The sequence below is a fragment of the Sceloporus occidentalis genome, unplaced genomic scaffold (assembly GCF_023333645.1).
Source record: "Sceloporus occidentalis isolate IW3139 unplaced genomic scaffold, rSceOcc1.0.p SCAF_10, whole genome shotgun sequence".
NCBI lineage: Eukaryota > Metazoa > Chordata > Lepidosauria > Squamata > Phrynosomatidae > Sceloporus > Sceloporus occidentalis.
Window position 1 is genome coordinate 32,330,687 of NW_028316990.1, and position 18,514 is coordinate 32,349,200.

Consider the following 18,514-nt stretch of genomic DNA (forward strand, 5'->3'; position numbering starts at 1 on the left):
TAAAACATCATGCCCCTCAATACGTGTTACTCTTTGAGGAATTACTATTATTTTAATTCTTGTGTTTCCTATCTTGTGGACAGAGAGTCAAGAATTCAGTCCAAGTTTTATTCATAAATAGTAATTCCCACATATCAATGAATGTAATGATAAATGTTGTGACATACAGAACTAGTAAAATTAAAATAATATCTTTAAATTACAATATACGTAGCCTAAAATGTTTCTTAAAATTTTAAAATCCTATAAATGCTTACTGAATTCTTCAATGCTTACTTTCTTCTTCAAATCAGTGTTGACCAACTGGTGAAAGGAGTAACATGCTGGCAAATTGAGAATATGAATCCAATTTCTTTTTTAAACATTTTCAAAGTTTTTGAAAAGAATCTTCACTTGCTCTCGCCATACCAGGTAAAACACAAAACATCATAATACAGTGTATATTTTGTTTGCGATAGGTCATCTCTGGGATCCTGACTTTTGACATTTTCACAGCATTGTTTATGTAGGAATGGGTTACTTTCTCCATCTCTTGCCTTTGTCACTCTTGCATTTTTGAACTTATAGTTCTGTTTCTCCATCTATCTGTGAATCTGTCAGGGAGAGATGGAGAAACACAGACCTTTGGTGCTGGCTTGCAGCAGCATACATAAGGCAAACTAAGAATTAGGGCATGAGAAGATGGGCAGGATACAACGGGACAAGTCTGTGGTACCCTACCCCTGGTTCCAACCCGGGTCAGTACCTGGCCTGGCCTGGCAATGGGTGCGTGTTTACACACCTGCCCACTACCATACCATTGAGTCACTGCTGCCATGTGCCCCTTACTTGCCATCATGGTCACCTCTTCTCTCATGTGCCAGGTGTCCCCTTGTGAAAGTTGCAGAATGGACCTTTGGGACAGATGCAACGGGGCACCGGGCATCTATGGGGCTGTCTGATCTGCCAATTGCCACCACAGATTTTCCTGCAAACTCTATGGGAAACAGATGATCTTTTTTGATTCAGGTGCCTTTGGGCCAAGATAGGTCTAGGACTGCTAGATTGGCACCCAAACTGGCTGTTTTCAGTCTGAGGCCATTGGCCTGCATTGTCTGTACAAGATGACACAAGGCCAGGAGGAACGTGGGTCTTTTGGCTTTTAGCTTGTAAGGGAAAGAATGGGATTATATTCTAACCAGTCCAACTTTAGCTGGGTGTGCTTAACCTACAACAGTTAATGTAAACAGCAGCTGTCTCCAGAATCCCTTGCTAAGTATTCAAGAACAGCAAAACAGGGAGAAGAAGTGAGAGCAGATAAGGCTGCTTCGCCAGCTCCTCCCAGCATGTGAAAAATTATAGATCTATAATTTTGGGTGATAAAATGGAAATTATAAGCAAAGTTGAATCTGGTGGATGGCCTGCATTTATTTTGGAAGAGCCTTACAAGTGGTATCTGTAAAATCCAAAATGGTGTGGTTTATATATAGGCAAGATTTATGTGGGCTGGTTGTTTCATTTCCTTTATGTACATGTTGTTAGTTTTGAATAAAGTTTCCTGAAACGTTGAACTGCTCTTTTTTGTGGTGTAGGAACTTACCCCTATTCTTTCCATAGTATTTCAGCCTCTGGCACCAAATTTTCTGTTACAGATGTAATACCCAGGAATGCACTGGGGCATAGCTGTTAACTGGGGCATACCTGTGACTTGTAGTTGCATTGTTCCTGTATACATTTAGACATGCCAAGGATGATATTTAAATATCTTATTTACAGATGAATTGCTTGGCTTGGAAATATTGGGCCATTTCCAATACATCTGTACCTTCCAACCTGTTAGCACTGCTTCCGTAAGTTATTCTTTTTAATTTAATTTCATCATCTTTAATAGGAGCAAATTGTAAAACTTTAATAGGAGTGAAGTGTGAAAACGAAGTATGATAGAGACTTACAGTGCCAATTTTTCTTCTTCCATGATCTTCAGGAAAAAATTACTGAAGTTACTGGTACATAAAAAATCAAAAGCATATGCATTTTAATTTAATAATAATACCTAACTGTGTAGAATGTTAGTAGTGTTCAAATTGCTTCACATAGCTTATTTTATTGTAATCTTTGCAACAACTTTGAACAAATATTAGTAATATTATCTCCAAACTGCAGAGAGAGACTGAGGATGAAGTATCCTCTTCCTCGTATATTGGGTCTGCAGTACAGTATTATGAAGAGATATACATTTTTCTTCACAGAATTCTTGTTTTAAATCTTCCTTTTAGTGCTGAGTATCTGGAATCCATTACAGGATCACTCTGTGTCCCTTTTATAATCAGCCTGAGGAAGATTGAAATAGATCACTTCATTTTAAATGCACAGAATAAAAAAGCAATTCTGGAAAAAGTACAGGACTGCCTGGTAAACAAATAATTATTTTATTATTCGTTTAGAGGGCACAGGGTTGGAAAAGGTCAGATTATATCATGACGGATGCAAAAAGCACAAATGAAGATGAAGTGTATACTTTGGACTGTGTTCACATTTTAAAGTATTGCTGGATGTGTTCTAAAATGTTATTGAATTTATTGCATTTCATGCTTAGATTCTTAGTCACTTCAGGAGGACATACAGTAGAGAAAGATAGCTTAAAGATAAAGGTAAAGGTAGTCCCTTGACATTAATGTCTAGTTGTAACCGACTGTAAGGGTGTTACTGATCTCCAAGAGTCAGTGTTGTCCGGAGATGAATCCAGTGCTCATGTGGTCAGCATGACTGTACCAAATGCTGTTACCTTCCCACTGAGAAGTGGTACCTATTTATCTATTTGCATTTGCATGCTTTCAAACTGCTAGGTTGGGAGAAGCTGGGGCTAGTGACAGGGGCTCATCCCATCATGCCTTGAACTGCCAACCTACCAATTGTCAGAATTGGCATCTTAACCACTAAGCCACTGCATCCCTGCCAAGACAGCTTATGAATATTTAAATTAAATAATAAAACTAAGCAGTGAGCCAAAGCAAAACAGGGCTTTGAAGGAATATTTTGAAATTTTGAAATGTAAGTAGGTTCATGCTGGCAAACTACTAAGCAAAAGAACCTTGGAACCTGTAATTTGTGTTGACGTTATGGGCACTGTCAAAGAAGTCTCTATGACAATACTGCAGCCACATTCCCTGAACCAAAGGATGTGTGACATGCACAGCTGCTGTCGATTTAATAACTGTCCCAATTCATGTGCTGGAAACAAGCATTTTCAAAACGCTGTAAGTGCTCACTGAAGCAATGTTGTTTGACTTGGCCTAGCCAGAGTTGCACAGTTGTACAAGGAAAACCATAGAGTATGTAAAGTCTTTCTGTTTCTGTAGAGTATCTAGCAACTTGTAGCTCACCGCCAAATCAGGTTGATGGTTTTTCAAGCTCTGCAGGCATTCATATATTAGCTTTGGCTTCTTTATTTCAGAATGGCTCAGTCATCAGTGAATATGACATCGACCTGATTGGCAACCTCATCTGCCATTTACCTCCAACCTTCATTTGTGAGGGAATATTGCTGGAGACGATGGTAACAGCCCTTCACCAATTTAGGCAATGCCAACATCTCAGCTATGAACAGAAGATGGAAATTAAACATAGGCTGATTGATTTGTATGGGTAAGACAATAATTTAGTGGGTTACATTTCAAAACCTGTTGTTTTGAAATCAATCCAACACTTTCTTCAGAGCAATGTCTCCTTAGGTTTAAAATAATCAAGGAGAATGTGTGTCTATGTCTTCAAATCTAGACTTGATATGGATGTTAGAAGTCCTGTGGGTGTGAATCTCTGGATTATTATTTTTTAAATGGTTTATAATTTTTAGTTCATTAAAATCTGGCAGTAGCCTGCAATACCATCTTCAGTCACTAGATGCTAGACCTTTCCCAATCAGAGAAGACAAAGCTGCAGGCAACCTAGGAGATTTATTACCCCAGAAGGCCTCTAATCTGCACAATTTTTCAGTTCCCCAAGAAACTGGACAGCTGAAACAACACAAGACATCGGACCTTTTATCGCTCTTTTGCCAAAAGCTGAATTGAACATCCTTGTTGAAAAGGTATTGCAAAGTTTCCTTTAGTTAGTATTTCTACTTAAGAATGGATATAATTGCATGTGTATAGAAACTATTTTTTAAAATACTAAATGGGAATTGCAACTAAATGTTCAGAGTGCCAAACAGCCACGTTCTTTTCCAGGATTCTCTATTTTATTCTCCCGCCCCATCCCTCAGTTTTCTGTTATCGCTACACCTCCCAACAGTCATATGTACTGAACCAAAATGACCGAAACGATGAAAGGTCTGGTAAACCATGCCCTATAAGGAGCAACTTAGGAGGTTGGATATGTTTAGTTTGTGGAAGAGAAGGTTAAGGGGTGACATCTAATCTAAAGGTCATTTTGCATTTTGATCCTGTCCTCTGGGCTATTAGCTATTCCTCCTAAATTGGTGTTATAAGCAAATTTGATAAGCATGTTCCCTATTCCTTCATCCAAGTTATTGATAAAAATGTTGAATAGTTTACAAGTAAAATTGCTGGCCTTTTAAGAACAAAACAAAATGAAATGTGACGGAAGAGCAATAATTATCTACAAATAATAACCTCTTATCTACAAATAATAACCTTTTATCCCTCCTCCCCCTACCAAAGTTTCCTGATATCATATCAGAAATAGCATCAAAGAAATCTGGACCAGTTCCTCTATCAGAAGAGCTCTTGTTGGCTTATTTTGAATGTGTTCGCAACACAAGCATCCCGTTTAGTGCACCAAATTTAACCCTTGGTAAGTCATTTAATTATTATTATTTTTCTCTGTTTAAGAGAAGAAGCCAAACAGAAACTATGTAAATGTGAGCCCACAGATTATTTCAATTTAATCCTTTGTCACACATCAGTGTATGTTGATTCAGCTGTTTCCTGTGCAACGATGTGCCAGACAAAAATTGCATATGCTCCTCCTTCCAATTAAGAGTATTGTCATGCGATAATTTGCTCTGTTTCTGATGTTCAAGTTGTGACTTCTTTTGTTTATGAAGCCATAATGAAGGACCTAAGCTCTGGGGAGAGGGCTAAATACAGGGCACATAATGTACTTTATGGTGGTATATCAAAGTGAAGGGTGGCAAATGGATCGGAGTGGCTGAAATCTTGGAACAGTTGCACTCCACACTGCCACATTATGTTGCAGGTCACATTTGTTTGGCTTATTCATGCACTTCCTAGGCATCTGGCCAAGTATGCTACGGATAATTATTTTGTTTAATTTAATTTACTTTGATTTTATTTTGCAGTATAAAAAAGAGAGAGAGAGAAAATGTGGCAATTTGAGCCTGCAGATTATTTCTCCTTAATCCAGTGTTTGCAGGAATTGCTCAAAAGAGGTGCAAAACTTGGAGGCCTTAAATTTTTTTTATACTGTTTTTATAAACAGTAAATTTTATACTGTTGTAACTGTTATTTTAAATTGTTTTTAAGGTGTTTTCTCTTGTGAGCTGCCTTGGGTGGCATAAAAATGAAATAAATAATAAATATAAATAAATAAATTGATCCCTCCTCCTCCTCTTCTCAAACCTTTTCTGTCCTGGACGGGAGGAGAAAGGCAGGACTTGTTTCTGCATAAACATGTATAAGATAGAATTCAAAGATATAGCTGTGTTAGTCTGTAGAATCAGTATGTACAGAGATCTTGTAGCACCTTTGAGACTGAATGAAAGACGTTGGCAGCATGAGGTGATATGTTGGTTCCTCTGGAAGAATATAAAGACTCATGTTTGTCTTTCTTGTCCTTCCCTCTGTTGACCCAGCAGATGCAATCTTGTTAGGATGTTCTGCTGGTTTCTGCATCTATCTGATTGAAATAAATCCTCCTTTTTGCTTCCGTTCCAAGCACAAATCTGTTTGGTACATCCTCGTTGTAATTTATTTAGTGGTGAGAGCTCAGCTCCACAGCAGCAGCTGTGATGATGTTCCATTTTATTTCGGAGGCTGGTCAAATCCAAGGATGCTTGAATATTTAGGCTGAAATGCAAAACAAAATTTCTCTAAGCTTTTCACCAGGCTTTACATTTTTTTAGAGGCTGTGCTCCACACTTTTTGTTTCCTGATGCAAAATAGCAAATGCTGCCATCCTCTCACACAGCTGCTGGTAGGACCCAAAGGAAGCCAAGTTATTTTTGCCTGGTTGTGGAAAATGAACGCTTGCCTCCTCCATCTCCCGGGGAGTAGAAAGTTCATAATAACCAAGTAAATAACTAATACTTTGCTGCCTTTTTATGACACCCTACATCTGCTCCCTCTCATGGAAAAATACTTTTTGAAAGGATTTTTGCCATAGTTTTTTTTGTGGGGTTTTCAGGCTCTGTGGCCATGTTCTAGAAGAGGTTTTTTCCTGACATTTTGCTAGCATCTCCATAGCTTCTACCATTTCACAGGAGATTATCAGATGGGGAATGAAACGTCCTTGTCCTGTCCTTTTCGCTTTCTCATAGAGCGATCACAAGGAGATTTTCATAAGGCTTATCCGGACATTATCCCATCTGGAAAGCATGATTGACTGTGACTGTGTGAAAGGCTTTCAAACAACACGGCACAGTTCCCATCATTGTCTCATCACTGAAGCAGCATTGCCTGGCATTTAGCATTAATGGGAGTTTGCGTTAATGCCATGCCATTTCAATGATGGGACAATAGCGCTGCAATCTGAAAGCCTTTCACAGGATCGCAGTCACCTGGAAACCTATTGGATCATAAATGTTGGACATGTACATAAATAATAAATAAAAAACATTTTATTCCATTTCAGATTGTGCAACGGTTGCCCCTCCTTCCTCAGAAGAGATTATAAAATTATCAGAAGCAAATATGTTTTGGTCAGTTGAGGAATTAATCTGCATGGATCCAGGCACTTTCAGCAAGACGGTGGAACTTCTTGGCTCCATCAGCACTTTCAATGCATCTCAGCTTGCTGCACTAAAAGAGAAAGCTAAGCAGGTAGCTATAAATGCAGGATTTGAGGGAAAGAAAGGTTAAGTCTGGATTCCAAAGAACTTCAAGAGGAGCTGGGTATGTTTAATCTGCAGAAGAGAAGGTTAAGGGGTGATATGACAGCTCTGTTTAAGTATTTGAAGGGATATCATATTGAGGATGGAGCAAACTTGTTTTCTGCTGCTCCAGAGAACAGGACCCAGAACAATGGATGCAAGCTACAGGAAAAGAGATTCTGCCTCAACAGTAGGAGGAACATCCTGACAGTAAAAATCACAGAGTTGGAAGAGACCGCAAGGGCCATCCAGTCTAACCCCCTGCCATGCAGGAACTCTCAATCAAAGCATGCACAACAGATGGCCATCCAGCCTCTGTAAGAGCTGTTTGACAGTGTTCTTCCTTGGAGGTCTTTAAGCAGAGGCTGGATGGCCATCTGTCGGGGATGCTTTGATTCTGTGTTCCTGCATGGCAGGAGGTTGGACTGGATTGCCCTTGGGGTCTCTTCCAGCTCTATGAGTCTATTAAAATAGACTTAAGCAGACTTCTCTCTTCTTCCATACCAATTAAAAAAACACAATTTGCAAAAATGGTTGCCGCTGTTCTGAAGGATCAAACGCTACAACACCAGAACAAAATTACGCTGCTTCGGTCTTAATAGCAAGATTGATCAGTTGATTTGTTGTCCTGAGCCAGGAAAGTGCTTTTCTTTTCTTTTTTTAAAAACATTCCTCAGAGAGTGAACTCTCAGCCTGGAGAAATTACCATAAAGATTAAACATGCACCAGCTGTGCTCAGCTGGCAGATACATACTTACTTCTGTAATGTGCTAAACCACTCGTAATCCTTCAAGCAGCAGGCATTTTTAGCAAAGCTACACTGCTAAGCTCAAAATACATGGCTCTGAAATAATTCGTAACCATGCTTCAAAGAAGTGGGAGCTGGCACCCCTCTCTGCCCTTTTAGACTTGGTTTTGCAACTACAGTGCGCCCTCTCCTTACGCGGGGAATCCAGATCCTCCCACGTAAGGGAAAATATGCCTATGCTCGAGCCCCATAGGATATAATGGGGTGCGTGCATGTGGCGGAGCCTCAGAGGAAGGCAATAGCAAACCCCTTTCTGAACAAATCTTGCCAAGAAAACCATAATAGGTTCAGTTCATCGTATGTTGCCATAAGCCAAAAATGAACTGACTGCACACAACAACAACAATGTCGATTTATATCAGCAAACCAGTGTTGGCCATATAGCAAATCCTATAACTTCCAAACAATGATACCTTTATTGAGCCAAACAAAATGCACAATTACATGTTGCAAGCTTTTGAAGTCACACTGGCTTCTTCATCAGGCAAACAGGAGTTTTAGCAGTTTTCATCTTCACCGGGAGCAGGACTTTTGTAAAGTGAATTGTTCTTAATTAATTCCCCCTTTAAATGCAAGTACCTTCTTACATACAAGAAATATGGGATTTCACTATCATATACTTTATAGATAGCCAAATGTGTGATTCCATATGAGTTAATATTAATTTCATTACAAGATGTTGCTTTTTATTTTTAAGGTCTGGGGCCCATTGACAAGCTGGAAGAATTATCACATCGTTTCTCTTCGACGCATCGCTATAGCACTAAATGAGACAGAGATTGAAGCTCTGGATTTGAGTTCAATTGATACCGTTGCTGCCCTTAGTGAGCAAACAGAATGGGACCCTTTGCAGGTAAGTGTGTCTTGAATGTGCTCCTCTATGACCATAATAAAGATGAACTGAAGTGTGTCTTGAGTGGACTCCTTGTTGGGTTCAAAGGTCTTTAGGATGGTTCTCAGATATTTCTTTTTTATATATTTACTTTATTTTTCAAACAAAACCTTACTTCCTAATGTACTCTCTATAACTGGTCCTGATTCATCGTGTCACTTAAAGGTCTTATTATTTTCCCACTTACCAAATATCTCTTATAGCTATCCATATTTATCACTATAAGCATTAAACGAGTTACGTTTTAAGTTCTTAAACAATTGCTAGAATCCTATGTGTTTCTTTCTCAGCTAATGAATTAAAAACAGTCATATCTTCGTTGGTTGATTCTTTCTCACAGGCCAGGTCCATTTTACAGAGCTTTCTGGAAGATTCAGGCCAAGCGATGGACGCTTTGAAAAGTTTTGATCTGGCAGGACTCGGTTCTGCTCTTTGCGCTCTGAATGCCACAGAGATTGCAGCCATAAATGCAACTGAATTCAGGTACGATAGCCTCTTGCTTTCATTAATGAAATATGATGCATAATAGAAGAGGAAGGGGACAAGTATGGTGATATCTAGGATTTTTAAAAAATAACAATAATGGTAAGAGGATGCTTCTTACATACATTTCCTCAAACTTTCAAAATAATGCTGAACTCAAAAACAAAATACAGTTGAACACAATTTATAAAACACGGAATGGATCAGCAATGAAAAACATATTGACTTAAAAGAAGCTGTCATTAAAGGTCTTTAAATGAGGAGATAACTAAACATTTAGTGTCTGTTGAAATTTGTAAGCCTTCCGTTCACAAAGTGAAAACAATAAGGAAGCAAAATGTTATGGAAATTGGGGGCAACCCCATGAATTTGATAGGGTTTTCTTAGGCAAGGAATACTCAGAGTTGGTTTGGCCAGTCCGTTCCTCTATATATAGTTAAAGCTCAATAAGTAAATCATTATACAGTTACAAAACTCTTCCCATGGACCATCAGGTTGAGTATTGGCTTTTGGTTTTAAGTTATGCAGCTGCAAAGCATTTATAGGAAATGAAGATGTTGTAAAAGATACATATCTATCAACATCAATAAATAAAAACAACTTTTTTAAAACATAAGATACCCTTCCTTTCAGTGATTTTAGCAGTGGCTGGATGTCTTTAGGCTAAAATACATTAGAGAATTAATCCATCTTGCAGTGAGACTGAGGCTCAGATGATCATGTCCTGAGAGAGTGTGACTTGCCCAGTGTCGTTCTCTGAGTTTCTATGGCTGAGCGAGGATTTGAAGCCAGGTCTCCCAGAGTCCTAGGTTCAAAACACAGTGTGGAAATAATCCAGTTTGAGACTGTTTTAACTGCCCTGGCTCAATGCTAGGGAGTTCTGGGAACTGTAATTTTGTGAGACGTTTAGCCTTCTCACAAGGTTACAACAAAGTACAATTCCCAGGATTCTCTAGCACTGAGCCAGGTCTCAAACTGGATTATTTCTGCAGTGTGTTTTAGACCTTTGTCCGCCACTCAAACCACTCCACCATGTTGGCTGATTTAAATGTGCATGAAAGCTATGAGAAGCAACAGAAGAGATATTCAGGTACTCCATTTGGGTCATGAGGTTCTTTCATCTTCGTCTTTAAGCTGCATCAGTCAGGAAAAACATCATGCATGGAGCAGCAGTAAAAAGGTTTTGATGCAATGCATTTGTAACCTGCATACAAATTACAGGATGTGATGATGTATTCTCTTTCCTTTTTCCACAGTGCTGTCGTTGCAAGGATCGGTTCTTTGCCATGTAACGCAAGTGTCCTGGAAGGCTTTAAAAAGAAGGCAGAGTCTGTGTTTGGAATTGCCACAGCCTGGGACAGAGCTATCTTGCAGGAGATTGGTACCATTGCAGGTAAGGCAGCATCCATGACAATGATTTTTCTCTGCATCAGAATACCACTTTTTCCCTATGATGCATGGTATATTGGTGTCTATTGAACCTTGAGTACAATCTCCAGATGTAAGCAGTGTTGCCAATTTAATTTTATTAATATGTCCTTTCCAGGAATATCTAGGTCCTCCAGCGCAACTCTGTGATCAACTTTAACCAAAGATCACATTGAAGGACCTAGAGATTCCTAGAGAGAACACTCCACTAGCCATTTGAAGCTCCTCCAGCGCAACTCTGTGGTCAGTGTCTGTCGGACGTTGAGCACATAGTTGCACTGGAGGACCTAGAGATTCCTAGAGAGGTGTTCCTTTAGGTAAAAACATAGCGTTTTTGTTATTTGTGGTTTTCCCACATTTATGAGCGTCTTGTGCCCCTAACTTTAGCAAGTGTGGAGGGATAAGTATAATATAATTCAATATAAGACAAAAATGAATAAAAACTATAATAAGGTAGACTTATGGTAACTCCATTAATTTCATAGGGATTTCTTAGGCAAGGAATACTCAGTTCCTTCCTCTCAAATGTAGCCAACAGCACCTCGTATTCGTTTGTGGTCTCCCATCCAAATACTAACCCTGCTTAGCTTCCAAGATCAAATGGGATCTGGTGTTTTTAGGACATTTAGACCCTACCCACTGGGCCTTAGTCCTTAATAAACATTTGCAAATTAACCTAACAGTGTAACATTTGCTCAGGAATCAGTTCCATTAAGTTAAATCTGCTTAACGTTGTGCTGGATTGTGTGATGTAAGTCCGTGTAACATATGGCATGACTCATGAAAACCTTGATTTCTGACGTGGAAGTGGCGATTCTTACCGCAGGGATATTGAAAGGATGAGAAAAACGAAAAGGAAATGGCATCTTTGAAAAAGGCTCAAAGGAAAACAAACATTGGATTACTAAAGTGCACTTTGACAATAGTTGCTGCCCATCAAACGTCCGTTTAATTGCAGAGTTTCTCCTTGTTGTCTTAAGGACCTGATTTCCCAGAGGTTCTGAAAACATTTTACATTCAAATATTGATCAGCTGAAGCTTGAGGAGGCTCTAAAATGCCCATAAGCCTCAGATGTATCCTAATTAACATGGAGTGAGATGGTCTTTTGATCTCTTTCTCTCTCTCTCTCTCTCTTTCTAGCGGGTTTAAATGACACTGAATTAAAAGCTATTGATAAAGAATTGATGCCTTACTTCCACCCCAGAGCAATAAAATGTATCCCCGATGAAATGTTCAAAGTAAGTATGAGGTTGGTTCAATTCTCTTTTCCGTCCATTGCTTTTACTTTGTTTTAAATAAATGGCAACAAGAATAGATGCATTCATTCACGGCACGTGATGATAGAAAATAATTGCTGTTTCTGGAGGTTTCCAGGCTTGTTGTGTGTGTATTGTGTGTGTTTAATTTCCAGTGGTGGGAGTGATCTGGTTTTGTTGCATTGCCCAACCTGTTCTATATTTCAAAGGTAGAAAAAGCGTATTGTGGGAGAGGGTTTATTTTGAAAGATTAAAAACACTATATAAAACCAAGAGCAGCTCCAAAGTACCGTTGTAGCTGTCAGTTGTACAAATTGCCTGCATTGTTCTACATGGAGAGATAATTATTGTACAATTATAATAAGTGTTTGGTTTCAAAAGGAGGCTTAATCATGGGGCCACACTCTGCGATGCAGATTTATTCTCTGCAGTGGAAGGAAAGATCTGACAGGGAGACAACCTATGACATCCTTTTGTTTATTGAGGGGTTCAAGTTGATTTTGCCATTAATGTCACACTTTGCAAGCATGGATAAAAGTAGATGACAGATCCCAGAGTTTCTGATGCGAAAGGAGAGGGCAGAAACCACTAGGAGGATAAAAGATCATGTATGGGAGGCTGAATGGTGCAAGTGTGCTTCTCTCTCTACTCTGCGTGTTTAGTCTTCGGTGGAAGTAAGCTACCACTCTCACACACACCATCTATCCAGGTCTTCTGATGTTTCATAGATGAAAATGGGGACCCTCTTCAGTAATCATTACATAGAATCATAGAGTTGGAAGAGACTACCAATGGCCATCCAGTCCAACCCCCTGCCATGCAGGAACTCACAATCAAAGCATCCCCATTGACAGATGGATATCAAGCTTCAGTTTTAAAATCTCCAAAGAAGAGACTCCACCACAATCTCCAAGGGAGTGTGTTCCACTGTTGAACAGCCGTTACTGTCAGGAAGTTCCTCCTAATGTTGCGGTGGAATCTCTTTTCCTGGAGCTTACATCCATTGTTCCATGTTCTAGTCTCTGGAACAACAGAAAACAAGCTTACTCCATCCTCAGTATTGACACCCTTCAAGTTCAAATACTTAAACAGGGCTATCATATCACCCCTTAACCTTCTCTTCTCCAGGCTAAACATACCCAACTCCCTAAGTCTCTAGGGCATGGTTTCCAGATTTTTCACCACTTTAGTAGCTCTCCTTTGGACACGCTCGTTTCTCCACATCCTTTTTGAATTGCTTTGCCCAGAACTGGACACAATATTCCGGGTGGGACCTGAGCAAAGCAGAATAGAGTGGCACTATTACTTCCCTTGATCTAGACACTGTACTTCTATCGATGCAGCCAAGAATCTCATTGGCCTTTTTACCTGTGGCATTACACTTTTGACTCATGTTCAGCTTGTGGTCTACTAGGACTCCTAGAGCCCTTTCACATATAGATCTCGTTCAGCCAGGTGTCCCCCATCCTATATCTATACATTTCATTTTTTCTGCCTAACCTTACATTTCTCCCTGTTGGAGTTATTTTGTTAGTTTTAGCCCAGCTTTCTAATCTATTAATATCATTCTGAATTTTGATCCTGTCCTCAGGGGTATTAGCTACTCTTCCTAATTTAGTGTCATCTGCAAATTTGATAAGAATGCCCTCTATTCTTTCATCCAAGTCATAGACATACCAGGTCTAGCATTAGTTTTTGGCACTGGCAGTCACACAATGCTGGCATAGTGGTAAATTGTGAATGGAATTTCTAAACTTTATCTCCACCTTCATGAGGACTAGAGAAACGTTAGTTCAAATGGCTTTAATTTTTTCAATATACAAACTCCCCTGGGGCTCAGCAAGTTGCCAAGCAATGTAAGGAAGAGAGAGTGATTATATATGCTACGGCTGACCAGGGCAAATGAAATTCTATATACTGTCTCTCTCTCTCTCTCTCTCTCTGGCTTTGCTTCGCGAACGAAGATTCAGGAAGGACTCATCCCGCGCTTTGTACAAGCGCGTTGGTGACTAAAAAGGCCAATTCGGGATAAACAGGTCCGGTTGCAGAAAGCACAGCAGAAAGTCTCCTTGGGTGATATTTCCAGGTTGTGGTTCTTTCTGCGTTGTCGTTTCTCTTTGAGGCTCGTTCGGCGTGAGCTTTCGAAGAAGGCTGTACAAAAAGTACAATTAGGTGCATATATAGCAGAATAGCAGGTTGATGTGCAAGTCTATATAATGTACAGATCTCTTGCTTTTTCCTGACCTTGCCTATGCACCTCAAGCCCTTTCTTGTGTTGAGTAACAAATTCTCTCGCAAACATCCTGTCTTTTTGTTTGTCAAGGAACTGACTCCAGAGCAAATAGCCAGTCTTGGCCCTGCAAATGCAGCCATGGTGACAGAATCACAGCGCCAACATCTAAATGAGCTGCAGCTTCAGAGTCTTGAACAGGCGCTAGATGGAGCCAGAAGAAGCATTGACACGTCTCCATTTGGTGAAAGTACCATCAAACCAACATATACATCTGTTCTGAGTGGTGAGCAAAACGTGATTCCCAAGCCATTTATATGGTTTGCATCCTTGGCCCGATAACACATGCTTTCTTGGACATCGTGGCCTAAATTCAACTGATAGTCCCAACTAGAGTAGACCATGGAATCTATAAAATATACATACGTATAGATTAATTATTTAGCAGTTGATTTATTGAGTCTGATCTAGCTGGGGCTAACAACTGGATTTCTTCCTAATTTATGGCTTTCATGTCAGCAGAGGTAATGAATCTGTTCTGGGCTCTAGTCTGAATCATAAGAGCTGTCCAAAGAGGAATTTTATTGCACACACAGAAATTAAGATGTAAACAATAGTTACATTGTGGTATGCCAAATATTTTAGTAGAGCTTCATAAATGGTGAACAGAACATGCCAAACAGAATACAGTTACTTTAAAATGACTTTAAAACTAACTCAAGATGAGCCAACTTGCAAGGCTGTGAGGGTATGGAATTAAGCAATGTAGGAGTTGTATGGGTTGCTAAAAGGAGGGAGAGGTGAGAAAAAGAAGGAGATTCCAAAGTAAGGAGAGAATAATACTTTCCAAAACCTACATCTAAACATTAGAGAAAGAGGGGGCAGTTTTGGGGAGCTGCGATGTGCAGGGAAAGTACTCCTTTGAAAGATAAATTTTAGAGATGTCAGAGGTTAGGTTACCACTCCTTGGATTTGTGAGATGCTATGAAATATTCCTGGCTGAAACAGAACAAAGTCAAGGAGGACAAGCTAACCATGGTCCTCTATGCCAGAATAAGGGCTTTGAGGAAGGGAATGAGCTAACAAGATTATTTGGCCAAAATACTGGATTTATGGGGTTAGTAAGAGTAATTTCATTTAAAAGGAGGGATGTTTGACTCAGGAAGCAATTTCAGCAGGAGAGAGCCAAAGCTAAACCAGTGGTTTCAGCCACAGGAGTAGAACTAAGCCAGTGATTTTCAGCAAGAGGTCCCCAGAAGCAGAAAACAGGCAATTCAAGCTTATTAGATGTTCAGGTAGACCCCACCACAAGGATGATTTGCCTTTGAATCTGAATCATTTAAAAGCATCTGAAGTGGGAAATTTATGCATGACATCAGATTATTCTCTAATCTGTCAGCATTCTAGAGACAGCCATACAGCTTGGTAGTGGACATTGCATGGTCACTGACAATAGCCATATCCTATAACATTATTTCCACCAAAATCTTATATGAATGTTAAAACGTTGATGGTGTCTGGTGATGTTCCATGGAACTATAACCAGAAAAAGACAGCCACAGAGGTGGTAGGAGCCCTTAACCCAACTGCATAAAGCATAATGTTATAATGGAATGGAGACTTGGTTTTTTATTATTTTTAGCCCTTTGGCATTGAAATGTAATCCAGTTTAATCCAGGGATTGGAATCACACGCCCCTCCAGATGTTGCTGAACTGCAGCACCCATCAACCCAGTGTCAAAGAGTGCTGTAACTTGCAGTCAGACAACATCTGGAGGGCTGCGTTATTTCAGCCCAGGTTGAATCTTTAGCTGCCCATGTAAAATACGTATCTCGGTTCATTAAGAACTGTTATGTTTTGATGGTGGCAAAAGGCATCCGTCTTTGAGAACAAGATACTTAAGATCTTAATTGTTCACTTTAAGATTTTATTTTTATTTATTTCAATTGCCTACTCATTTATTTTTGCATTGGATTTATCTCTTCTTGCCTTTCTCACAAAAAATGAGACTTAAGGCAGCTCACAGTAATATTAGATATAGGAAGGCGGCATCCATACTGGAGAAATAACTCGGTTTGGCACCGCTTTAACTGCCCTGGCTCAAGGCTATGGAATTCTGGGAGTTGGAGTTTGTCGAGGGCCCCAAACCCAACTCCAAGAATTCCATAGCCTTGAGCCAGGGCAGTTATAGTGGTGCCAAACTGGGTTATTTCTCCAATGTGGATGCAGTCGTAGAATACAATTAAAACACAAGATGAGCTTAAATTAAAAGCCAAAGGTAAAAACAATTGCAGATGCAATTTAAAAGCATCACTAAATACAAGTGCAATACCCGGCTGGTAATAGCAAGCCCTTTTCAGAGAAGCTGGTTGATTGCCAAGAGTCACCTGAATTAAAACGAAGGCGTAATTTAATATTAGCAGAAGGAGAACCGCATCTGCAGCAATCTATCTGAGACATGTTATATTGCCACAGGCAACTGGTCCCCAGATTGGCACAAACAGAAGCACATCACTTTCTCTTGTACTCACTGTCCTGTTTACTCTCTACAGGGACGATCTCTCAGTGGGATGGAGATGCTGCTAACAATATTTTCCCTCTGGGTTTCTCCTGAGCAAAAACAGCTGCCAGGTGACAGTGGGACTTCATTATCTCTTCTTGGTTTCCCAGCTGACTTGGCACTGCTCACTTTAGGTCTACTTTATCTTCTTAGAATTCAAAGATACAGCCGTGTTAGTCTGTAGGATCAGTATGTAGAGAGATCTTGTAGCACCTTTGAGACTAACTAAAGGAAGAAGTTGTCAACATGAACTTTCGTAGACTTCAGTCCAAATGCATTTCAGGAAGTAGACTTTAGTCTATGAAAGCTCATGCTGCCAACTTCTTCCTTTAGTTAGTCTCAAAGATGCTACAAGATCTCTCTAAATAATAATAATAATAATAATAAGCTTTATTTGTATACCGCTTTTCCGTGGACGATCAAAGTGGTTTCCAATATCAGATTAACAATACATAACACATCATGACTCTGCTTCTCTCCCCTCAAGATAGTGGCTCTTCTTCTTGGCAGGCAGAGGCCTGTTGTTTCTTGCCTGCTTCTCTCCCCATATTTATCCTACAGACTAACACAGCTGTATCTTTGAATTTCAAGAAGATAAAGTAGAACTAAAGTGAGCAATGCCAAGTTCAAATGCATCTGAGGAAGTAGATTTAAATCTACGAAAGCTCATGATGCTGCCAGCTTTTCTCTTCTTAATGGGGCATGGCTGATTTCTGAATATAGTGTATATTCCCCAAGGTGTTCCTGATGTTTCGCCAGCATCTGTGGCAGGCATCTTCAGCCACAGATGCCACCCACAGATGCTGGCGAAATGTCAGGAATAAACTCTTCTAGGACATGGCCACATAGTCCAAAAAACCCACAAAAAACTATGGATGCCGGCCATGAAAGCCTTCGACTTCACAGAACACTCCTATAATTACAAGTTAGGGCAATGACCCATGATAGAAATGCCCTGCTGGTGTAGCACACAGTGTACTGCAAAAAGCATGGAGTCCTAGGGAAATATTATGTACTTAGAGAACACATCCTTGTGCCGGCTGCTAGGAGACACTCATGATAGCTTTCTGGTCTGTGCTCATACCCAAACCTTTTCAGGTTTACAAGTAGATACATGGGCAAGTCACAGACGCTGCTAATTCAAAATGCTTTGTCCTTCACAGGTGCTCCTTTTCCCTGTAGTTTAAGTCTTTGGGTGCTTCCGGTGTTCATCTTGTACTCAGCATCCATGGCCCTTGTTTAGGGTAAGCATGATCCTTATTCCAGAAATACTATTTTTGCAGCCATTGTACTTTAGACTTGCCATTTTGCATCATGCTTTCAATTTATCATGAATATTGTTCTCTTTGTACTTTTAACGGAGCTTTGAAAATGTTAAAAGCGCTGTTTCAGGTATTAATTTTGCTGTATGTTTTCTTGCTTTCCCATTCCCCCAACCTTGGTATGTATTCCAGAGACCTACAACTGATGTGGACAGAGAAGGAAAGCCTCTTAGGAAAGCCTACTGATGCTGAGAAAATATTTTGTGCCTCTCCAAGAACTGCAGTAGTTGTGAGACCCAACATTGCATTTAAGTGAGTCCCAGAAATGCATCTAAGCAGTATTTCTTAGCTTCTTAATTGTCCAAACTACAAGATGTGTTGATGGCCATTGATTGCTGCTGAGACACTGCAGAATCAAATTAAACATTCATAGAAGAAGGTCAATAGCTTTTAGGTGAAGATAGTGATAAATCGTGAAGTGCAGGGGCTCATCATGACAAGCCCTATAACCATGTCCCCAAAGAGGTTCCAAAAATGCAAGCAGC

The 18,514-nt window shown here is 39.8% G+C and overlaps 1 protein-coding gene across 1 annotated transcript in view; it reads left to right on the plus strand.

Annotated features, from left to right (window-relative positions):
• OTOA (otoancorin) overlaps positions 1–18,277 on the plus strand; it is a 28,235-nt gene extending 9,958 nt beyond the window's left edge. Inside the window, exons 16-29 of the mRNA XM_089540885.1 lie at positions 294–411; positions 1,756–1,829; positions 2,256–2,391; positions 3,434–3,624; positions 3,973–4,066; positions 4,659–4,791; positions 6,811–6,998; positions 8,554–8,709; positions 9,089–9,231; positions 10,488–10,624; positions 11,801–11,898; positions 14,240–14,432; positions 17,871–17,951; positions 18,162–18,277. Coding sequence (XP_089397011.1) covers positions 294–411; positions 1,756–1,829; positions 2,256–2,391; positions 3,434–3,624; positions 3,973–4,066; positions 4,659–4,791; positions 6,811–6,998; positions 8,554–8,709; positions 9,089–9,231; positions 10,488–10,624; positions 11,801–11,898; positions 14,240–14,432; positions 17,871–17,950 — 1,741 coding nt within the window. The 3' untranslated portion in view covers position 17,951; positions 18,162–18,277. The remainder of the gene's footprint in view (positions 1–293; positions 412–1,755; positions 1,830–2,255; positions 2,392–3,433; positions 3,625–3,972; positions 4,067–4,658; positions 4,792–6,810; positions 6,999–8,553; positions 8,710–9,088; positions 9,232–10,487; positions 10,625–11,800; positions 11,899–14,239; positions 14,433–17,870; positions 17,952–18,161) is intronic.
• The last annotated feature ends 237 nt before the right edge of the window (positions 18,278–18,514 follow it).